General features: G+C 38.9%; 1 protein-coding gene across 1 annotated transcript in view; it reads left to right on the plus strand.

Moving 5' to 3' along the window:
• Positions 1-4,684, plus strand: part of OTUD7A (OTU deubiquitinase 7A) — a 57,824-nt gene extending 53,140 nt beyond the window's left edge. Inside the window, exons 10-12 of the mRNA XM_035899519.1 lie at positions 850-964; positions 1,212-1,296; positions 3,251-4,684. Coding sequence (XP_035755412.1) covers positions 850-964; positions 1,212-1,296; positions 3,251-4,684 — 1,634 coding nt within the window. The remainder of the gene's footprint in view (positions 1-849; positions 965-1,211; positions 1,297-3,250) is intronic.
• The last annotated feature ends 11,123 nt before the right edge of the window (positions 4,685-15,807 follow it).

Consider the following 15,807-nt stretch of genomic DNA (forward strand, 5'->3'; position numbering starts at 1 on the left):
TTTTTTTTTTTTTTTTTTGTAATGAAATGGAAGCAAATTGCTGGCTTTAATTAATGCTGACAGCGTTTTTCTCTTAGTTTCTTGCTGGTGATGAATGATAGACACTCTGTAAAATCAGAGCGCAGTCCCTGCATGCTGAGTATAAAGCAGAGTCATTAAGATATGTCAGAAGGCAGAGCCCTAACAGGGAGGGGAACAAGAGCCAAACCAGCTAGACAGTAACGCTGAGATGTCCCAGCAGTGAGTTTTCATTGCACGCAAGACAGCCCTCAAACTGACTGCTTAACCCACATCTATTTTGGGTTATGCGCCTCAATTATGTTAATTCACAGTTTGAGTCCAAAATCACTGTAACTGCATTTTGCTTTGTTTTTTAATGCTGTTCTCAATATATTTTTGGTTTTTTGATAATGCAAAACAAAAAGGTACTAAACTGAAAAGACAAAAATAATTAACAAGTATGTGCATCTGTGTGAGAGACAGGCAGGAATATTTCAACTCTTTATTGCTTTCTGCTATTCTAATGGCTCTGTCTCCAGGAAATGTTTGTTGTGCATTACAGAATGGCAGTGGTAGTCTCCCAGAGCTCTCCCCTCCTCCACAGGTGACTATCTTTCACTCCAGGAGCAATCAGGGTATTAACCTCTCCCTCTCCTCTTCTATTGCACAAATGTCAAAATAGGGAAATGGAGCCTGGTATAAATCATTTGGGGTGCTCTGGATGAGACAATTCTGCAGCATGCTCAAACTCTGCCCTTCTTGAACCAGTTACACTGCTTTTCACAGCTAAATCATATTTTGGTTGGTTTTGTTCCCTCGACTCCAATCCTTGTTTCTTCTCTACTTCAGCGGTGATCCCCCTGACGGACTCTGAACACAAGTTGCTGCCTTTGCACTTTGCGGTCGATCCTGGGAAAGACTGGGAGTGGGGAAAAGATGACAATGATAACACCAGACTGGCCAAGTAAGACCTTCCTGTAACTTTAATGTTAAGCAGTAACATGTCTTGAGCCATACCTGATTGAAGCATTGGGAAAACTGCTAACAGAGAGGGCTTTGTCCATGTTCTCTGGTTTTGTGGGAGAAGACATGGGTGGGTCTCCAGCTGATGGTCACAATTGAGGCTGCTGTTACATCTCTCCCTGTTAAGAAACATTGCTTTTTTTTTCCAGGCTTTTTGACTGTTTGTTTCCTTCTTTTTTCATCCTTAGTTTGATTCTGTCTCTTGAGGCAAAGCTTAACCTTCTGCACAGCTATATGAATGTAACGTGGGTACGCATACCATCTGAGACACGGGTAAGGTAAACTTCCTTCTCAGTCTAAACAACACAAGAGATACGAGGCATCGCAGGGTGTTGTGTAGGGTAGGCTAGCCAGTCCGGGCAGCCTACCCTAAGTGTCCTAGCCACGGGGACAAGTCACTTATGGCTCATTTGTCACTGCAATCAGGCTTACAGATTTTTCTAGTTATTTGTTTTAATAACACAGTTGCTTGTGTATTTTTGCAACTCCTGCTCTGTTCTGAAATGCATTTTCTAGCTTAATCTTTCTGTTACTTATTTCACTAGTACATGTAGTTCAGAAAAACCTTAAGACAGACCTTTTCTCACCATTGTTTTCTCAGAATCTTGGCTTGCTCTCCTAATGCCCCTGTTAGGTCACCAGTCCCAGTCCTTTCTCTTTCTGAGAATGAATTTGCACCCCTGGACAGCTTCCAGTTTAGAGTGGCTGACAAAAGGCCACAGACTGGTGCTGAACTGGAGCCTGGTTCTTTCAGAAAGCTATTTTAGAACCATGCCCAGCTGGCTCCTAGTCAGCTGCAAATTTCTCTGCAAATTACATTGAATGGATTGAGGGGTTAGACTGGAGGCAAAAGGTTGCTAGGAGAGGATGGAGGTGATTTAGACAGCCTACACAGATGGGATTTGAAAGGAGGAACAGGACACAAAAGGAGAAAGCTTTTAACAAGCTGCAAGGAGGGAAAAAAAATCCATTTTTCTCCAGTTGCTACAGTGGTAGCTACCACATCAGAAAAAGGAGAGGCAAAATGGTCCTGTGGTTGCAAGCTGTGAGCCTGAAACCACTGGGACCTGGGTTACCTCTCCCTGCGTCACACTTGCCATGTGAGCATGGTCAGGTCACTTGAGTGCTTATTTCCCCCTTTGCCAATTGGGGAGAACAGCTCTGTTCCCAACTGCCTGGTGGGGTGCTCAGGGATTCCAGAGAGAGAGGACATGTAAGTACCCAGGGACAGGAAGCAGAAGTGCATTTCTATACTGGAAGTATATACATCTCCATAGGTTTTTTGAGGGTTTTTTTGCCTCTGAATCGTTATGGTAAGTTAAATGTGTCATATTTATCTCTAGCAGATTTTAGCTTCATGGTGCCTGAAAGCAGGACTAAGTTTTGTGGGAGTAAATTAACAGAGCCACATTTTAAAGTATTCTAGCATCCTTGTTACTGCATTTTCAAGGAAGAAGTTTTATCACCTTACCTAAAATATAAATTGGAACTCAGACTTCTGCCACCAGTTTTATCTGCATTGTATTTCCAATAAGAATGAATATACCTCATTGTATTCCTCAGTCTACTTGCTTACGTTTAATATTTCAGGCAAGATGTTTAGCTCTGGTGCATTGTACCTTTGATTTTCATGCACTGGAGACCTGAACAATGAAGAAATCAATTTAAATAAGTTGGGTTTTGAACACAATGAATTTTGAAATATCGCTACATACAGGTTTGTGTGCTGCATCCCCTTCACAGCTTTCAGCAGAAGCTCACTTCCCTTCCATCGCAATATTATCAGTTTCTTTCCATGCCCTCTGTCCCTCCCTGGCTGAGAGGCAGCCTGTGCTGTAGATGCTTCCTACGGAATGGCCCATCTCTCCATGCTGGCAAGCCACTCAGCTGGTCGGCACAAGCAAGGAGGTTGTGCTGTAGCCTTCCCCTCGACAGGAGCACTAACTCGCATCTCTCCATTATTCAGACAGTGATTTTCACAGAACCTCTGAATGACTGACCTCTATTCTACAAATGTGCTTGAAATGAGTCAAAAGCCACAGTAGGAAGAAGCGAGATGCATAGTCAGCACAGACAAATAAGCTTTATTTGGTGAAGAAACCAGTCTAAAATGTCAGTGCATTTAAAATCAATGTCAAAATCTATATTGGATTGGGGGGGGGGCGTTTTGCACCAAGTCCGTGTGAAACTGATTTTGCTGTATCTAATTATAATTACTTTTCCATAGCAGGCCCCTTTGGCTCAACCAGAATCCCCTACAGCTTCAGCTGGGGAGGACGTTCAGTCTCTGGCTGACTCAATGGACTCGGACCGAGATTCCATCTGTAGTAATTCCAATGGCAATAATGGCAAAAACAGTAAAGAAAAAGAAAAGGACAAACAGAGGAAAGATAAAGACAAAACCAGGACGGATTCAGTTGCCAATAAAATCGGAAGCCTCAGTAAAACCCTGGGAATTAAACTGAAAAAGAATATGGGTGGTCTTGGAGGCCTGGTGCATGGCAAAATGAGCAGAGCCAATTCAGGGAATGGGAAAAATGGTGACACAGTCGAGAAAGTCAAAGAGAAGAAGTCTAAGTCTCGAAAAGGGAGTAAAGAGGAATCTGGACAGTCTGCGAGCACTTCTCCATCTGAAAAGACCACTCCATCTCCGACTGACAGAGCTAGCAACTCACCCATTGAGAAGACGAACACCAAACCCTTCTCTGACAAGCAGTCTGACCCATGGAAGTACAGCACTGATGTGAAACTCAGCCTAAATATTTTGAGAGCTGCCATGCAGGGTGAACGAAAGTTTATTTTTGCTGGCCTCCTTTTGACCAGTCATAGGCATCAGTTCCATGAGGAGATGATAGGCTATTACCTGACCAGTGCACAGGAGCGTTTCAATGCGGAACAGGAACAGAAGAGAAAGGATGCTGAGAAAAAGGCTGCGCTGAATGGGTCATCTAGTCGGAAACTGGAGCCAGAAGCATATTCAAAAGAAAAATTAGAAACATCTCCTCAGGATAGGGCATCACCCGTCTTGCCTCAAAGCCATACAACTCAACTGGTTTTAAAATTTAAAGATCACACTAGTCCCACTCCCGGGTCATTTTCTTCGCCTAGTAACAGTGCTAAGAAAAGTGGACCCATTCCGGTATCTGCCCACTATAGCCATACGCCACCTGTTCAAAGGCAAAGTGTCATCCATTTGCATGATGTCAACTCCAAGCCATCGAGCTTCCAAGACGATACATACAAGCCAGTGGTTGGCACCTTAAAGACCTGTGCCACCTATCCCCAACAAAACAGATCACTGTCTTCTCAAAGCTATAGCCCAGCCCGGATATCTGGTATCCGTACAGTGAACACGGTGGAATCACTGAGCTATGCCATGCCTACTGAACACAAGTCTCAGACGTACACAAACGGATTCAATACTGGCGACATTAGAGACTGCTTAGAATATGCTGATGAGGATGCTCCTCAGGCCTGGTTGAACAATGATAAAAATCAAGGCAGAAGCACAGTTTGCCCAATATATTCCATCCAGCAGAACCGCTGTAAGAAGGAGAACTGTTCCTTTTATGGTCGTCCTGAGACTGAAAATTACTGTTCGTACTGCTACAAAGAAGAGTTAAAGCGCAGGGAGAGAGAAAGCAAGGGACACAGGCATTGAGGATTCTTCCGTGACTACTTAGTTTTACCATTTTCTTACTTACAAAGTAAACAGTGTTGAATTGCAGTAAAAGGAATCCTTAAAAAAAGAATAAAGGATTGATGAGTAAATAGTGTCTAGCTTCTCGCTTTTCCGGGGCAACGAGGAAATAATAGGATTAATTTATCATAAAAAAATATTATTTTCCATTTTGTCAGTGTCTTTTTTACACATACTGGTAAGCTGAAGGGTTGTTCACTCCTTTGTCAGTGCTGTGTATATGTTTGGTCAAAAATTTACTAATGGTGCCTGAATTTACACTGACATCACTCAGGTAGTAGAATGATAGGGGAAAGTCATGAAACCAGAGATGTGGTGTTGTAGCAGGGGTAGTATCTGCCTTGCAGACATTTGAAATTCTATAGCTGTTATAAGAGTATTTTTTTCCTCAGTAAAACCTAAATTTTTCATAGCCTTTTTTTTCAGGAGGGTAGTGAATTTGCATACTGCACATTTTTAACGTGGCAGCATATTGCATTACTACTAATGTTTGTATTCACTTTAGTCTGAAACTGAATGACTCTGGGATAATGGGAGTGAAAGGTCTGAATTCATGAGGGCTGTAGCTCTTCCTAAGTTTAAGTTCTTACCAGTTATTTCTACATTTCCATAAAAAAAATAGATTTGAACCACTTTTATTTGTACTGAATTTTTAAACAGGTTTTATAAAAAATACATTATGACTTGCAAGACTTCACATAACAAAAAAAAAAAATCCCCCACAGTATGGGTTTTGGGCACCTGAGTTTCAGTAGTATTTTCATTGCTGTTAAAATTGAGAGAAATGTTAAAATAAAATTAAACTACAAAAATTCTATTAGATTTGGAAAACTTGATGACCAGCTTGGAAACTTAGGATCATTTTAGAGCTGAATGAACTGCTTGTCGAAACAAATATATCAGTTGATTCCCTTAGCTGTTGGATTAATTTAATTATTATTTATTTGTTCCTTTCTCAACATTATTGAGTGATAGTTATTGCAAACATAACTACTTCTGAGCCTTCTCCTCGAGTGAGTTATGTACCTGCCAGGAGGTTCCAAGGTGGCTATGAAATACCTCCAGTATGAATGGCAACTCCTAGCGCAGATTTGCACAAGTCTGTTATCCAAATATTTACATAAGTATTTGCAATACTTTTTGAAAGTAAAACTTTGCTCATAGAAACATTTCTGTAAAGCAGGCACTGCAAATACTGTTAAAGTAGATATATGACATTAGGAAGTTTTCTGGAATATAGTACTTGCCGGTTTTGCGCCCCTCCACCATCAACTGGCATAATGTAGTAAGAATAGATCTTTTACTGTTGTTAGGCTTGTAAGCAATGGCTCATTTACCATCTACCTGCATTTTTTTTTTTTTTTTTTACAAAAGAGCCCATTTTCCACAAATAGGTGAGCTACTGCCTTCAAGACTGCTTACTCTGCCACCTAAAGATGCAGAACCTGAGTTCCACCTTACTCATTATGAAATAGCACTTTTCTGACCCACACCAGAAAGATTCTTTGCCAAAGAGTCTTTGTTTCTGATACTTTTCTGCTGACCCCAATTTTTTATGGCACCGTTTTCGCTTGTGTACATTTGATCCTAGTTAGCCTTGAAAGCAAGCCTAAAGTAGTCCATAAAACAAGATACACAAACTTATGCTGACGTATACAGGCTTTCAGGAAAAGTATATAAGCTTTTGCTAATGTCTCACTGAAATTTGTGGGACTGAGCACATACTTAACACTGACCATATCTTTAGGTTTTCTGCTGAATGGGAGGTTTAAAGAATAGTTTTAAAATAAGTCCATTAGCCACTCGTAAAAAGTCGTGGTCTGCCATGTTAGCTCTTCCGTGAATCCAGACCTGTACTTTGTATTTCTTGCCGGATACTGAGCAAACACTGAATGTTACCGAATTTGCATTCCTTCATAAAAGGGAAATACCGGTATGCATAATGAGAGGTTAAAAAACTCCATGTGACTTCTGTCCTTGAGGTAAGCATGTTCTGAACCCCATGTCTCTGGTTGCATACACTGGTAGGCAGTGTCCCTTTTTGGTTAACTCTTGTGATTACATGCAAGTTCTCATTGCCAAAGAAATCTGTGATTGCAGATTATGCTGAAACAAGCCAGATCACATTAAAACAAATCAAATATCGTACTTGATTGTATTTGTTGCTGAGGCTGAGAAAACTGACAGGTTAATGTGTCATGAAAAAAAGAAATATTTAAGAATTCTTAGAGCATTAGAGTAACAGTAGCATTTGATACTCTGAGAATTGCTTCTGTGTAAAGTCATGCTTAAGAAATACTACATTAGCAGCAAACTATACCAGCCCGTGTATTTAAATCAGTTGTATGCTTTCTGAATGAGAAAAAAAGCAACATCACATATGTAAAAATAGGCAATTGCCATGAGAGTTTGCTGTTTCCCATTTTTCAAAGGAGTTGTTTCTACAGTATGTTTTTACGATCTACTACTCACAAAAGAAAGAGGTTTACAGCTGGTCAGTATTTAGATAAATTACTCTGTTCTAAATCATTGAATAGATTGTACCTGTATGTTAGATTATTATGAAAAATGAATTGGTCTTCTGAATAATAATAGGCTTGTCTGTATAGGATACCAAACTTCAGTGTTTGCTATCATCCTCAAGTCACTCAGACGTTTCCATAAATATTTACCACTACTGGATTGCTCATTTTAAAATATCTGTTACATGAAATACTGACAGAACACTTTTTATTTGTGCCTGTTTCCTCAGAATCCTTTTCTTGGTATATCTTTGAATAATTTGCTTGATACTGCAGTTTTCTTTTAAAACTCTCTTCAACTATCCCACTGTTATCTTGTCCCTTAAAATTTGGTATTGAAAAGAAGTTGCAGGCCTACAGCACGATTTGCCAGTTAAAATCGACCTGTCTTTTCCTAGCAGCTGTCCTTTTCTCTGGATAAGTAATACAGTGAATTTTTTTTTGTTTTTTATTTCTGAGCTATTTGTGGCAGTTGTCTAATGGCGGTACCATAGTTGGTATTAAACAGTCCAAACATAAACAGTGCTGCCGCCTGAAGAAGTGTTTGTCCCATTAAGAGGCTAGCTATAAGAGAAAATTTTCTACCTATTTTTTTCAGAGAGAATTCCCAACTGCTAATGAGTTGCATTCACCAGCACTGGAAGGAATGGTGTCATTCCTTAGCTAGATGTGAGAGAGAAGAATCTTCAAATGTATTTTTCTGTTGCTCTAAATGGCTAACCTTTGACTGCTCTTTTGGTTTATTTTTCCTTACATTGAAAGCGTATGTAGCCCGCAGGCCAGCAAGTCCTTTTCTGTGCTTGAGCTGTACAGAAACCAGTTTGGGGCTTGGAGGGCCCGATTCATTTCTTCTCTTAGCTCAAGTGGCTGCAATACATGTGCATATTTTTGTATCTGTATGTGCTTTTTCCCCCTCTCTCCTTGATAGTGATTCAACAATTATCACTGCTGTCCAGATTTCAACAGTACAGACTAAGTCCTGGATAGGCTACACCTTCCCAGGTCAGATCCAAAATCACCAGGAGATATTTAAGTTGGAGAAAGCTGGATTTTTTTTTTTTTTTAATGTGTGAATGGGCAATTTTTCTAATTTAAAAAAGGCTTAAACCTATTATGCAATTTTCTTACTTTGTTTGTGAACTCTGATACAAAGGTCTGTTTTAACAGGGCGCCTGTAATACATAATGGGTTTCAGTCACACTTTATATTAAAGTTCCATTTGAAGTGCTTTATAAAGAGTTAATAAACTATTGCTAGACTTTACAAGTATTTTTTCAGATGTAGGTATCAGTTGTAGCGTGTGGCTAACAAGCAGCTCATTCAGAAGGTGTTGGTGGTGTAGATTATCAAAAGTAAATTCAGATATTTTGGATTTTAAAACAATTGATTAACCTTTTATTATTATGATTCATTAAGCTTTATAAATGCAATGGAAATATAGTGTGTGACCCAGCTTTCTTTAGCAATTAGTTCCTTCTTCCTAAGTCCAAGGTAACTTTGAGGGGATCAGTGAAAGAAAGATGAGGTACTTGGAAAGTTTTGTGTTGCTTATTTCTCAAAAAGGCTAAACAGGCCAAGTGAAGTCTTCAGAGTCATCTTTTCTAGAATTGCAAAATTTGTGATGTGAGCAGCATTACTTGATATGGAAAGCATTGAGGAGAAATGCTTACTGTGGATTTGCACACCATTTGACTGCACATCAAAGCAGTCTGCAGAGGTAATATCAGTCTTGTACATATAGGCATATTCAGGGTAATCTACTTCTCGTGTGACGAATGTGTAGATATCAAAAAATGCACAGCACAGATCTGACAAAATACTGCCCTCTCTGATTCTGCAGTTACACTGGTGCTCAACTTCACCAATATGAATAGCCTCCCTCACATCAAGGAGACTGCTTATTTTCAGAAACTTAACGTAATTGTTAAGAAAAAGCATAAAGGTTTGTGGGATCAAGGCCTGAGCCTTTAGCCAGTGTTTGTTCCCCTCAGGCTGCCTGACGTAACTCTTCCAATGAGAGAATAGCCGAGGATTTTGCCTGAGGAGTAGAGGTAAGCTTTAGGCCTCTGCTGGCTAAACCTGCTGTCCTCTGCAATCTGTGGACAGAACCCCTTAGTGGTGAGGGCCTTTAAATCAGGTGCTTCATGGACACAAAATGCTTGCAAGCTGGTCATGAAAGTAAAGTGCGAGCTAGTAAGGGAGTAAGGTCTTCATAACACTGGGAATGTTCTGCACAGGTTAAACCCCATATGTTAATAGAAACCACAATATTCTCAAATAAACATAGGTCCAGAGAAGCAAAATAACTGATGCCGATTGTAGATGGCTTTTCAGCTTAAGTGTATTTTAAGTCTCTGTCAGTGTACTTGAAGAGTATTGTACGGCAGCTTACACAGAGGATCACCAAACAGTATATAGCATAGAATGTAAATTATTTCAGTAACAGACACTAGTATCTATTTTAATTTGCACATTAATTTCCAGTGTACGTGACTAAAATACTATATTGTTAAAAATGAGAGGAAAACAAGACAAAGGTGTTTGTAAGTATGTTCTGTTTGTAGACTTAAGGCTGTATTATGTTGGAATTTTACAAGCCAAGTTTAAATTGTAATATAGAAATTATTTTTATATTATTTTCAAAATATGCTACAGAGCAATATTTTGCGCCTTTATTATAAACAGGGTCATCATTTTAGTAGGTTACCTTCAGAAATGCTGGTAGAAATTAACCATGAAAAGAAAGCTTTGTAAATGTACTTGTTGTTTCTAACTGCTCTGTCTGTTGTGCACGTCTATATCTAATGTGAGTTGAATATACAAATTTTTTTTAATTGAAAAGCTTTAAATTTTTCTTTATATATTTTGGTACAGCACTATCCCTCCCTATTTAATTCCACTTTTCCTTCCAGTCCCTACCAATAGCCACTTTTATAAGCAGCTTCTGAATAAACATTAATCTGGAAAGTTTTCTTACCAAAAGAAACATTTCTGCACAGATATTGGTTGACTTGGGACATTCATAACACACCCGGAGTCCATTGGGGTAGGATTACTTTGCATTTTTTTTTTAAAATAGAATCAGAGATGGATGTATTCTTCCTTCAAAATGAAAATCAAGACTTAATAACCAGTGCAATCATTTAGCATCTGTGGGAAGAAAATCTCTCTAGATCATAGAAGTATCATCCCCTAATTGGCAGATACATTGTGTCTTAATATATATCAAATATGCATTAGCTTCTTGTAGATTAAAGCGTTCAGATTTTATTTCTTCATAGTTCTTTGTACTGCACATAACAATTACTGATGAACTGTGCAAAAAAGACTTTGCAAACTAATGTGTATGTTAAGTTGGGGGTTAGTGTAGCTTTTAAAAATTCTGTAACTTCTCTGGTTTAGTTTGTTAAGGTTGGCTGGTTTGTTTAAGGATTGCTATTAGGGCATGTACTGCAACCAAAATTTTAAAATCTAGATGCCTAGCATTAAGATTCTGCATCTAGGTTTCTCCTAATAAATAGACTGGTTTTAAGATGTACTGCACATCGATTTCCGTGGGAGCCAAAGCTCGCTCTTGGTTTCAGAAAATCAAGTGAGCATTACTCCAACACATATTCAGGGCTTTTCTTTCTTAGTCTACAGTTCAGTCAATGGAATTTACATTTTCTCTTCAGTGATTTTCCATGTGTGAACAAATAATTGGGCTTATTCATAAAGCGATTGCTTGAATATGGAGAGACTTGCCTTGTACCAAAACACCATGTAATTGTTCATTTTACTGTTGCATTCTTAATGGGGCTAGTGTATCCCACTGATTTGGGGGGGTAGGTAGAAAACCTTTTTTTCTTGGATATCATGGTCACTCTGTTTTGTTTGGTTGGTTTTTTTCCTCTCAAGTGAATATGCTGTTCTGATTGCTGTTTTATCTCCCATTACCTGAATGCATGTACTGTACCAAGAGAATTGAAATGGCTGATGCACATTTGCACTGTGGAACACGCGATATGGGTAAAAGCCACCATGTTCCAAACAGCCTTAAAATGATGACTCTCTGGGGACTGAGAGTCACTTAACTGGATGCAGCCTCTGTCCCACTTCGTCATTTAACCATGACTGCAAAGCACTCTAGCCTGCTGTAGTCTGCGTATCTGAATAACCTGTAATCTTAAAAGAAATATTTCTTTGAAAAATTGTATTTCCCTGATAAGCGTCGATGTGTCAGGAAACCTCAGTCAAAAGAGGAGATTAGGGTAAAACCGAGAGAGATAACGTTAGCTAGCAGAGCAACCGTGGCACCAAAATACTAAAAAGAGAGAAAACAGTTAAGATGCATCAAAAACTATTTCCTGTCAAGACTGGAAGTTTTGTAGATCTTCCTGTATTCTGGGGAAACAGAGAAATGCTTTGCCATTCATCTCTGCATTTAATGTAGGCTCTTACTTTTGCTATTGGGGAAGAAGGGAGATAAAAATGGCAACTTTTCTTCCCTTCTTAAACAAAGCCAGTTCTACTCTAGCAGCAGAATCATCTGAGATTGCAAAAATATAGTCCAGCGTTAGAACTAAACAGTGCCTAACTCCTGTATGCGAGTTGTGTATTTAATTTTCATTTTGCCCCTTGCAAATGCTGGGTTTTTTTTTTTAAAAAAAAAAAAAAAAAGGTGGAGGGGAGTTTAAAGAATAAGCTTGTATGATAGTGACCCGGTTCTTCCTTTTTTTCACATGCAAAATCAATAGAAACATTAAAATGGATTTACATGCAAAAATGGAATTACACTTGAGTTGCACTTTCCCTCTTGGACAAGCTGAGATGCAAAAGCCACCTTTTTAGGCAAATCCTATGTAACTGCTTTGCCACAGAATAGAATTAGAACCTCTTGTCACAGAAACTTTGCCTGATGAAGCCTGACAGTATGTCAGGAGGCAACCTAGCCAAAACAGAGCAAGTCTGGTCATTCTTGCCTTTAAAACAGATACAGTCCATTCTGGCCCATGGGCGTCTGAACAGTACCTCTGCAGTAAAGATGAAGTGGAACACTGCCTTGTTGTCATTTGCCTCCAGGTTTAAGTAACACAAAGCCTCTTCCCCATGCTTTTGGTTAAAATCTGCAGGAGATGCAGCAGCAACATCTGGCATCTGGGGCACAGAGGATGCCCTGCATCTCCTTTCAAATGGGCTTGCAATCAGGTATGAATTGAAACACAGCCATGTGGGCGTGATAGAAGCGCTCTCATCTCTAAACTTTGCAAATGGTGTGCACTTACGTTTTAATACTAACAGAAATTAAGCAATGATTTTATTGTTTATTTGCTCAAGATGCTGAGTACTGTAAATAAGGTCATTGTATAATGCACATAGTTTGTGTACAGTACAAAAATTGCTTTTCCATCGGAGCCGCTCAAAGAGCTTTGCATGCACATCATACTAATCTCTGTTCATTCACCATAAACCAAGGAGAACAAACAGGATTTAAGCCTAGATTAAATAATGAATGGAATTAGCCACATGGTCCTAAGCAGCTAGGAGTTCCCAACTATAGTATTCCAGGCCAGCTTTGACAGTTTTGTGTAAAACTATCCCAATGATCTAGATTAGGTTTGTGCTCTTCCCTGGGGAGGAGCAATTACTTCTGCGTCTTTTCCAAGCCCATTGCTCTTACCCTGCTAACTCCTTGTTGCATTTGTAATGTGCCAGTCTTGCCATGATTCAGCTGTGAAGCGTTTTTTTCAAATCTGCGTAGAGCTCTTGTTTTCTTATTGGAATCCATCTAGAGCTTTATTTTGCATTCAATTTTAAGACATAAAATACGTTATAAACTTTTCATAATGCCTTGAAGTTGACTGTTGTGGCACTGAAAGACTTTGTTCTCCTTGGAATGCCTTGTTCTTCCTCATTGATTCTTGTGACTAACTTTTTTGTATGGAAAAAGTTGAATGAAACCTTGGAAAGATCAATGCTGTTTACGTGTATTTCTGCCATTCAGAAAACTTTATTTTTTTGTTATACAATTCTGTGTTGTTAAAAGCCAATGCCTCTCAGATATGGGCAAGTCTTGAAGGACAGTCTGAATTATTATACACAAAAGGTATATGCAGCTAATTCATTATAACTTTACATTTACTATTGTATAATATGCCCTCCCCAAACTGTTCATTTTTTTTCTATTGCTAGCATTTTTCCTTTCATTTTCTATTTCCTTACGCAATTGTAAAGCTCTTTGTCCTTAAAGCCTGTGGTAGATTTTCCATTAAAGAAGGTTTGGCTTTCTCAGTTCAGTTTGCATACAGAGTGGCTTGTCTCCCCAAACAAGAATTAAAATAACACAGATGTCACACAGTTAGTTTACAGAAGTTCATTTACTCAGTAACTGAGGGTCTCAGTTCAATTATAACCAAAGCTGATTATATAAAGTTTAAAAAAATCAGGACAGGTAATATGACTCTTTCTAATAACCTAGCAAACTCAGCATTTTTAAAACCACAGAAATGTACAATAAATTTATTTGTATTTGAAGTCCATATTTAAAAGAAAGGTAGTAGTTGGCTCTCACCGGGGCTTAAGTAGATGTTAATAAGGAATAAAGCAAGTCTCGCTGATTTCTGTTGGCTAAGAATTCAGCTTCTCGGTAGTTATATCATCCTCATTTTTCAGAGTCTGAGTTTGAGTTTCTTGTTGTCTTCTATAAATTTATACTATTTCAGCAAAGATTGAACTAGGATTTCAATAAACAATACAATAGCTATATCAGAAACTTATTTGAATCTGAAGTGACTTTTCAGGTTTCTCTGTGTTTTACCATTTTCATGCAAAATTTTTATCCCGTATGAAAGGTGTGAATTCATCTCTTCCCATGCCCTTCCCTATTCATAATTTAAAGGTGTGATTGGTTGCAGTCGCTTTCATCTGCAAACAAAATAGTTGATCATTTTTAAGCTGACTGCCATATCGTGTTAAAATCCATTGTTTAAAAGAAACAGGAGCATTAACTAACGTTAAAGGATGAGTATTTTTTGTTGTGAAAAGTGTGAGTTCTTGAGAACCTTTTCTACATGCAGTTTTCATTCAAATTCAATTTAAATGTCATTTTTAATCTGATCCATACTTTGACAAAGATGACGTGTAAGAGCTGTTTTTAGCAGTTGGATTGTTACTTTGTAAAGTATTAAAGCACTAAAACAATTTTTGCAATAGGTAGTAAAACTTGCTTTTGTTTTGAAAAACTTCCAGTTATAACTGTCGCACTTTTTATAGCAGAACTGTATTTAATTTCTTTCTTTTATGAAAGATTACTCAAAGTAACTGATAGCTCTGTAATCTGTGTGAATTGGCTTCTCCGTTATTTGAAACTGAGAGAAGCTATAATGCCTATTCAATAAAATTAACTTATTTCTAAAGTATCTGTTTACTTGATTTCTTGTTTGTGCTTTTTGTGTACTCTCCTCGGTGTTATGATGGGGAAACACTGAAGCCTACAAAAGAAACAAGGGGCAAAGGGCATGCCGCAAACCGGGGCGGGGGGGGGGGGGGGGGGGAGGGGTGTTAATTGGCTCATCACAAGCGCTTGTTTTGCTGCCATAAATTCACTCAGTTTGATTTCAAGATTAATTTGCATGAATTGGATAACTCTTGACAATCTGAGGCAAAAGCCAGAAATGGGGCACTGCCAGGCCTATTCAGCTTTTATTTTATGAAGTATTCCTAGTTCCCAGGCCCCAAGGGCGCAAGACCCCCCCGGCCCCGTGCAAGGAGGGCCAGTGCTGCCATGCCACTGTGCTGTTGGAGTACAGGCGGGGCTGTGATTGTCACTGGTACCGTCCTCAGGAAATCTACGCCTGTGTAATCAGGCATCGGACAGGATATTTGTCAAATAACTATTTTGAACTACAGCGCTTCTTCAGAGAAATCCCAAGTGCTGAAGAAGTCAGCTGAACACGTGGTAAGTTGTTCCAACAGTTAATTACCCATTTTTTTAAAACCTTTTGTTTCTAACCTGAATTTGCCCAACTCCAGTTTCTGCCTTTGGATCTCACTTCACTCCTGTCTGATTGAGGAGTTGTCTGTTGCCCTTGAATTGCTTGTACCCTCTGATGAGGCCATCCCTTAACCTTCTCTCTGTCAGGCTAAGCAGACTGTGCTTTCCAAGGCTGTTGCAAAGGTGTATTTCCAGTTCCTGGAGTGTGATTTTTCTCACACCTCTGCTTCAAGTCTCCTCTGGCTTTTTAACATCTCCCTTGATCTGTAGATACCTAAATTAGACTGAAAGCTGTTTGTGAAATACACTCCAGCTCCAATAAGAATTAATTCAGGCAGACTGCTGCAGACTTTATTAGACAGCCTCTCTTCTGAATTAGTCTCTGATTCTATATAAGAATTGATAGCACCTACAATTCACTACAAGTTTATTTCCTGGCTGAAATTACTGTATATTTATTCACAAAGATGTCTTTAGTCTTTCTGGCCATAAGATGTACAAGGAACTCTCATTCAGCTGCAGTTTGACCTACTATTTTTCAGACTCCTTGCTTCGTGAGGTAGAGTTGTCCATCTGGTGAGTATAGCCAG

This window comes from Egretta garzetta, unplaced genomic scaffold (assembly GCF_000687185.1).
Source record: "Egretta garzetta isolate BGI_Z169 unplaced genomic scaffold, ASM68718v1 scaffold287, whole genome shotgun sequence".
In the NCBI taxonomy this organism is placed as follows: Eukaryota; Metazoa; Chordata; class Aves; order Pelecaniformes; family Ardeidae; genus Egretta; species Egretta garzetta.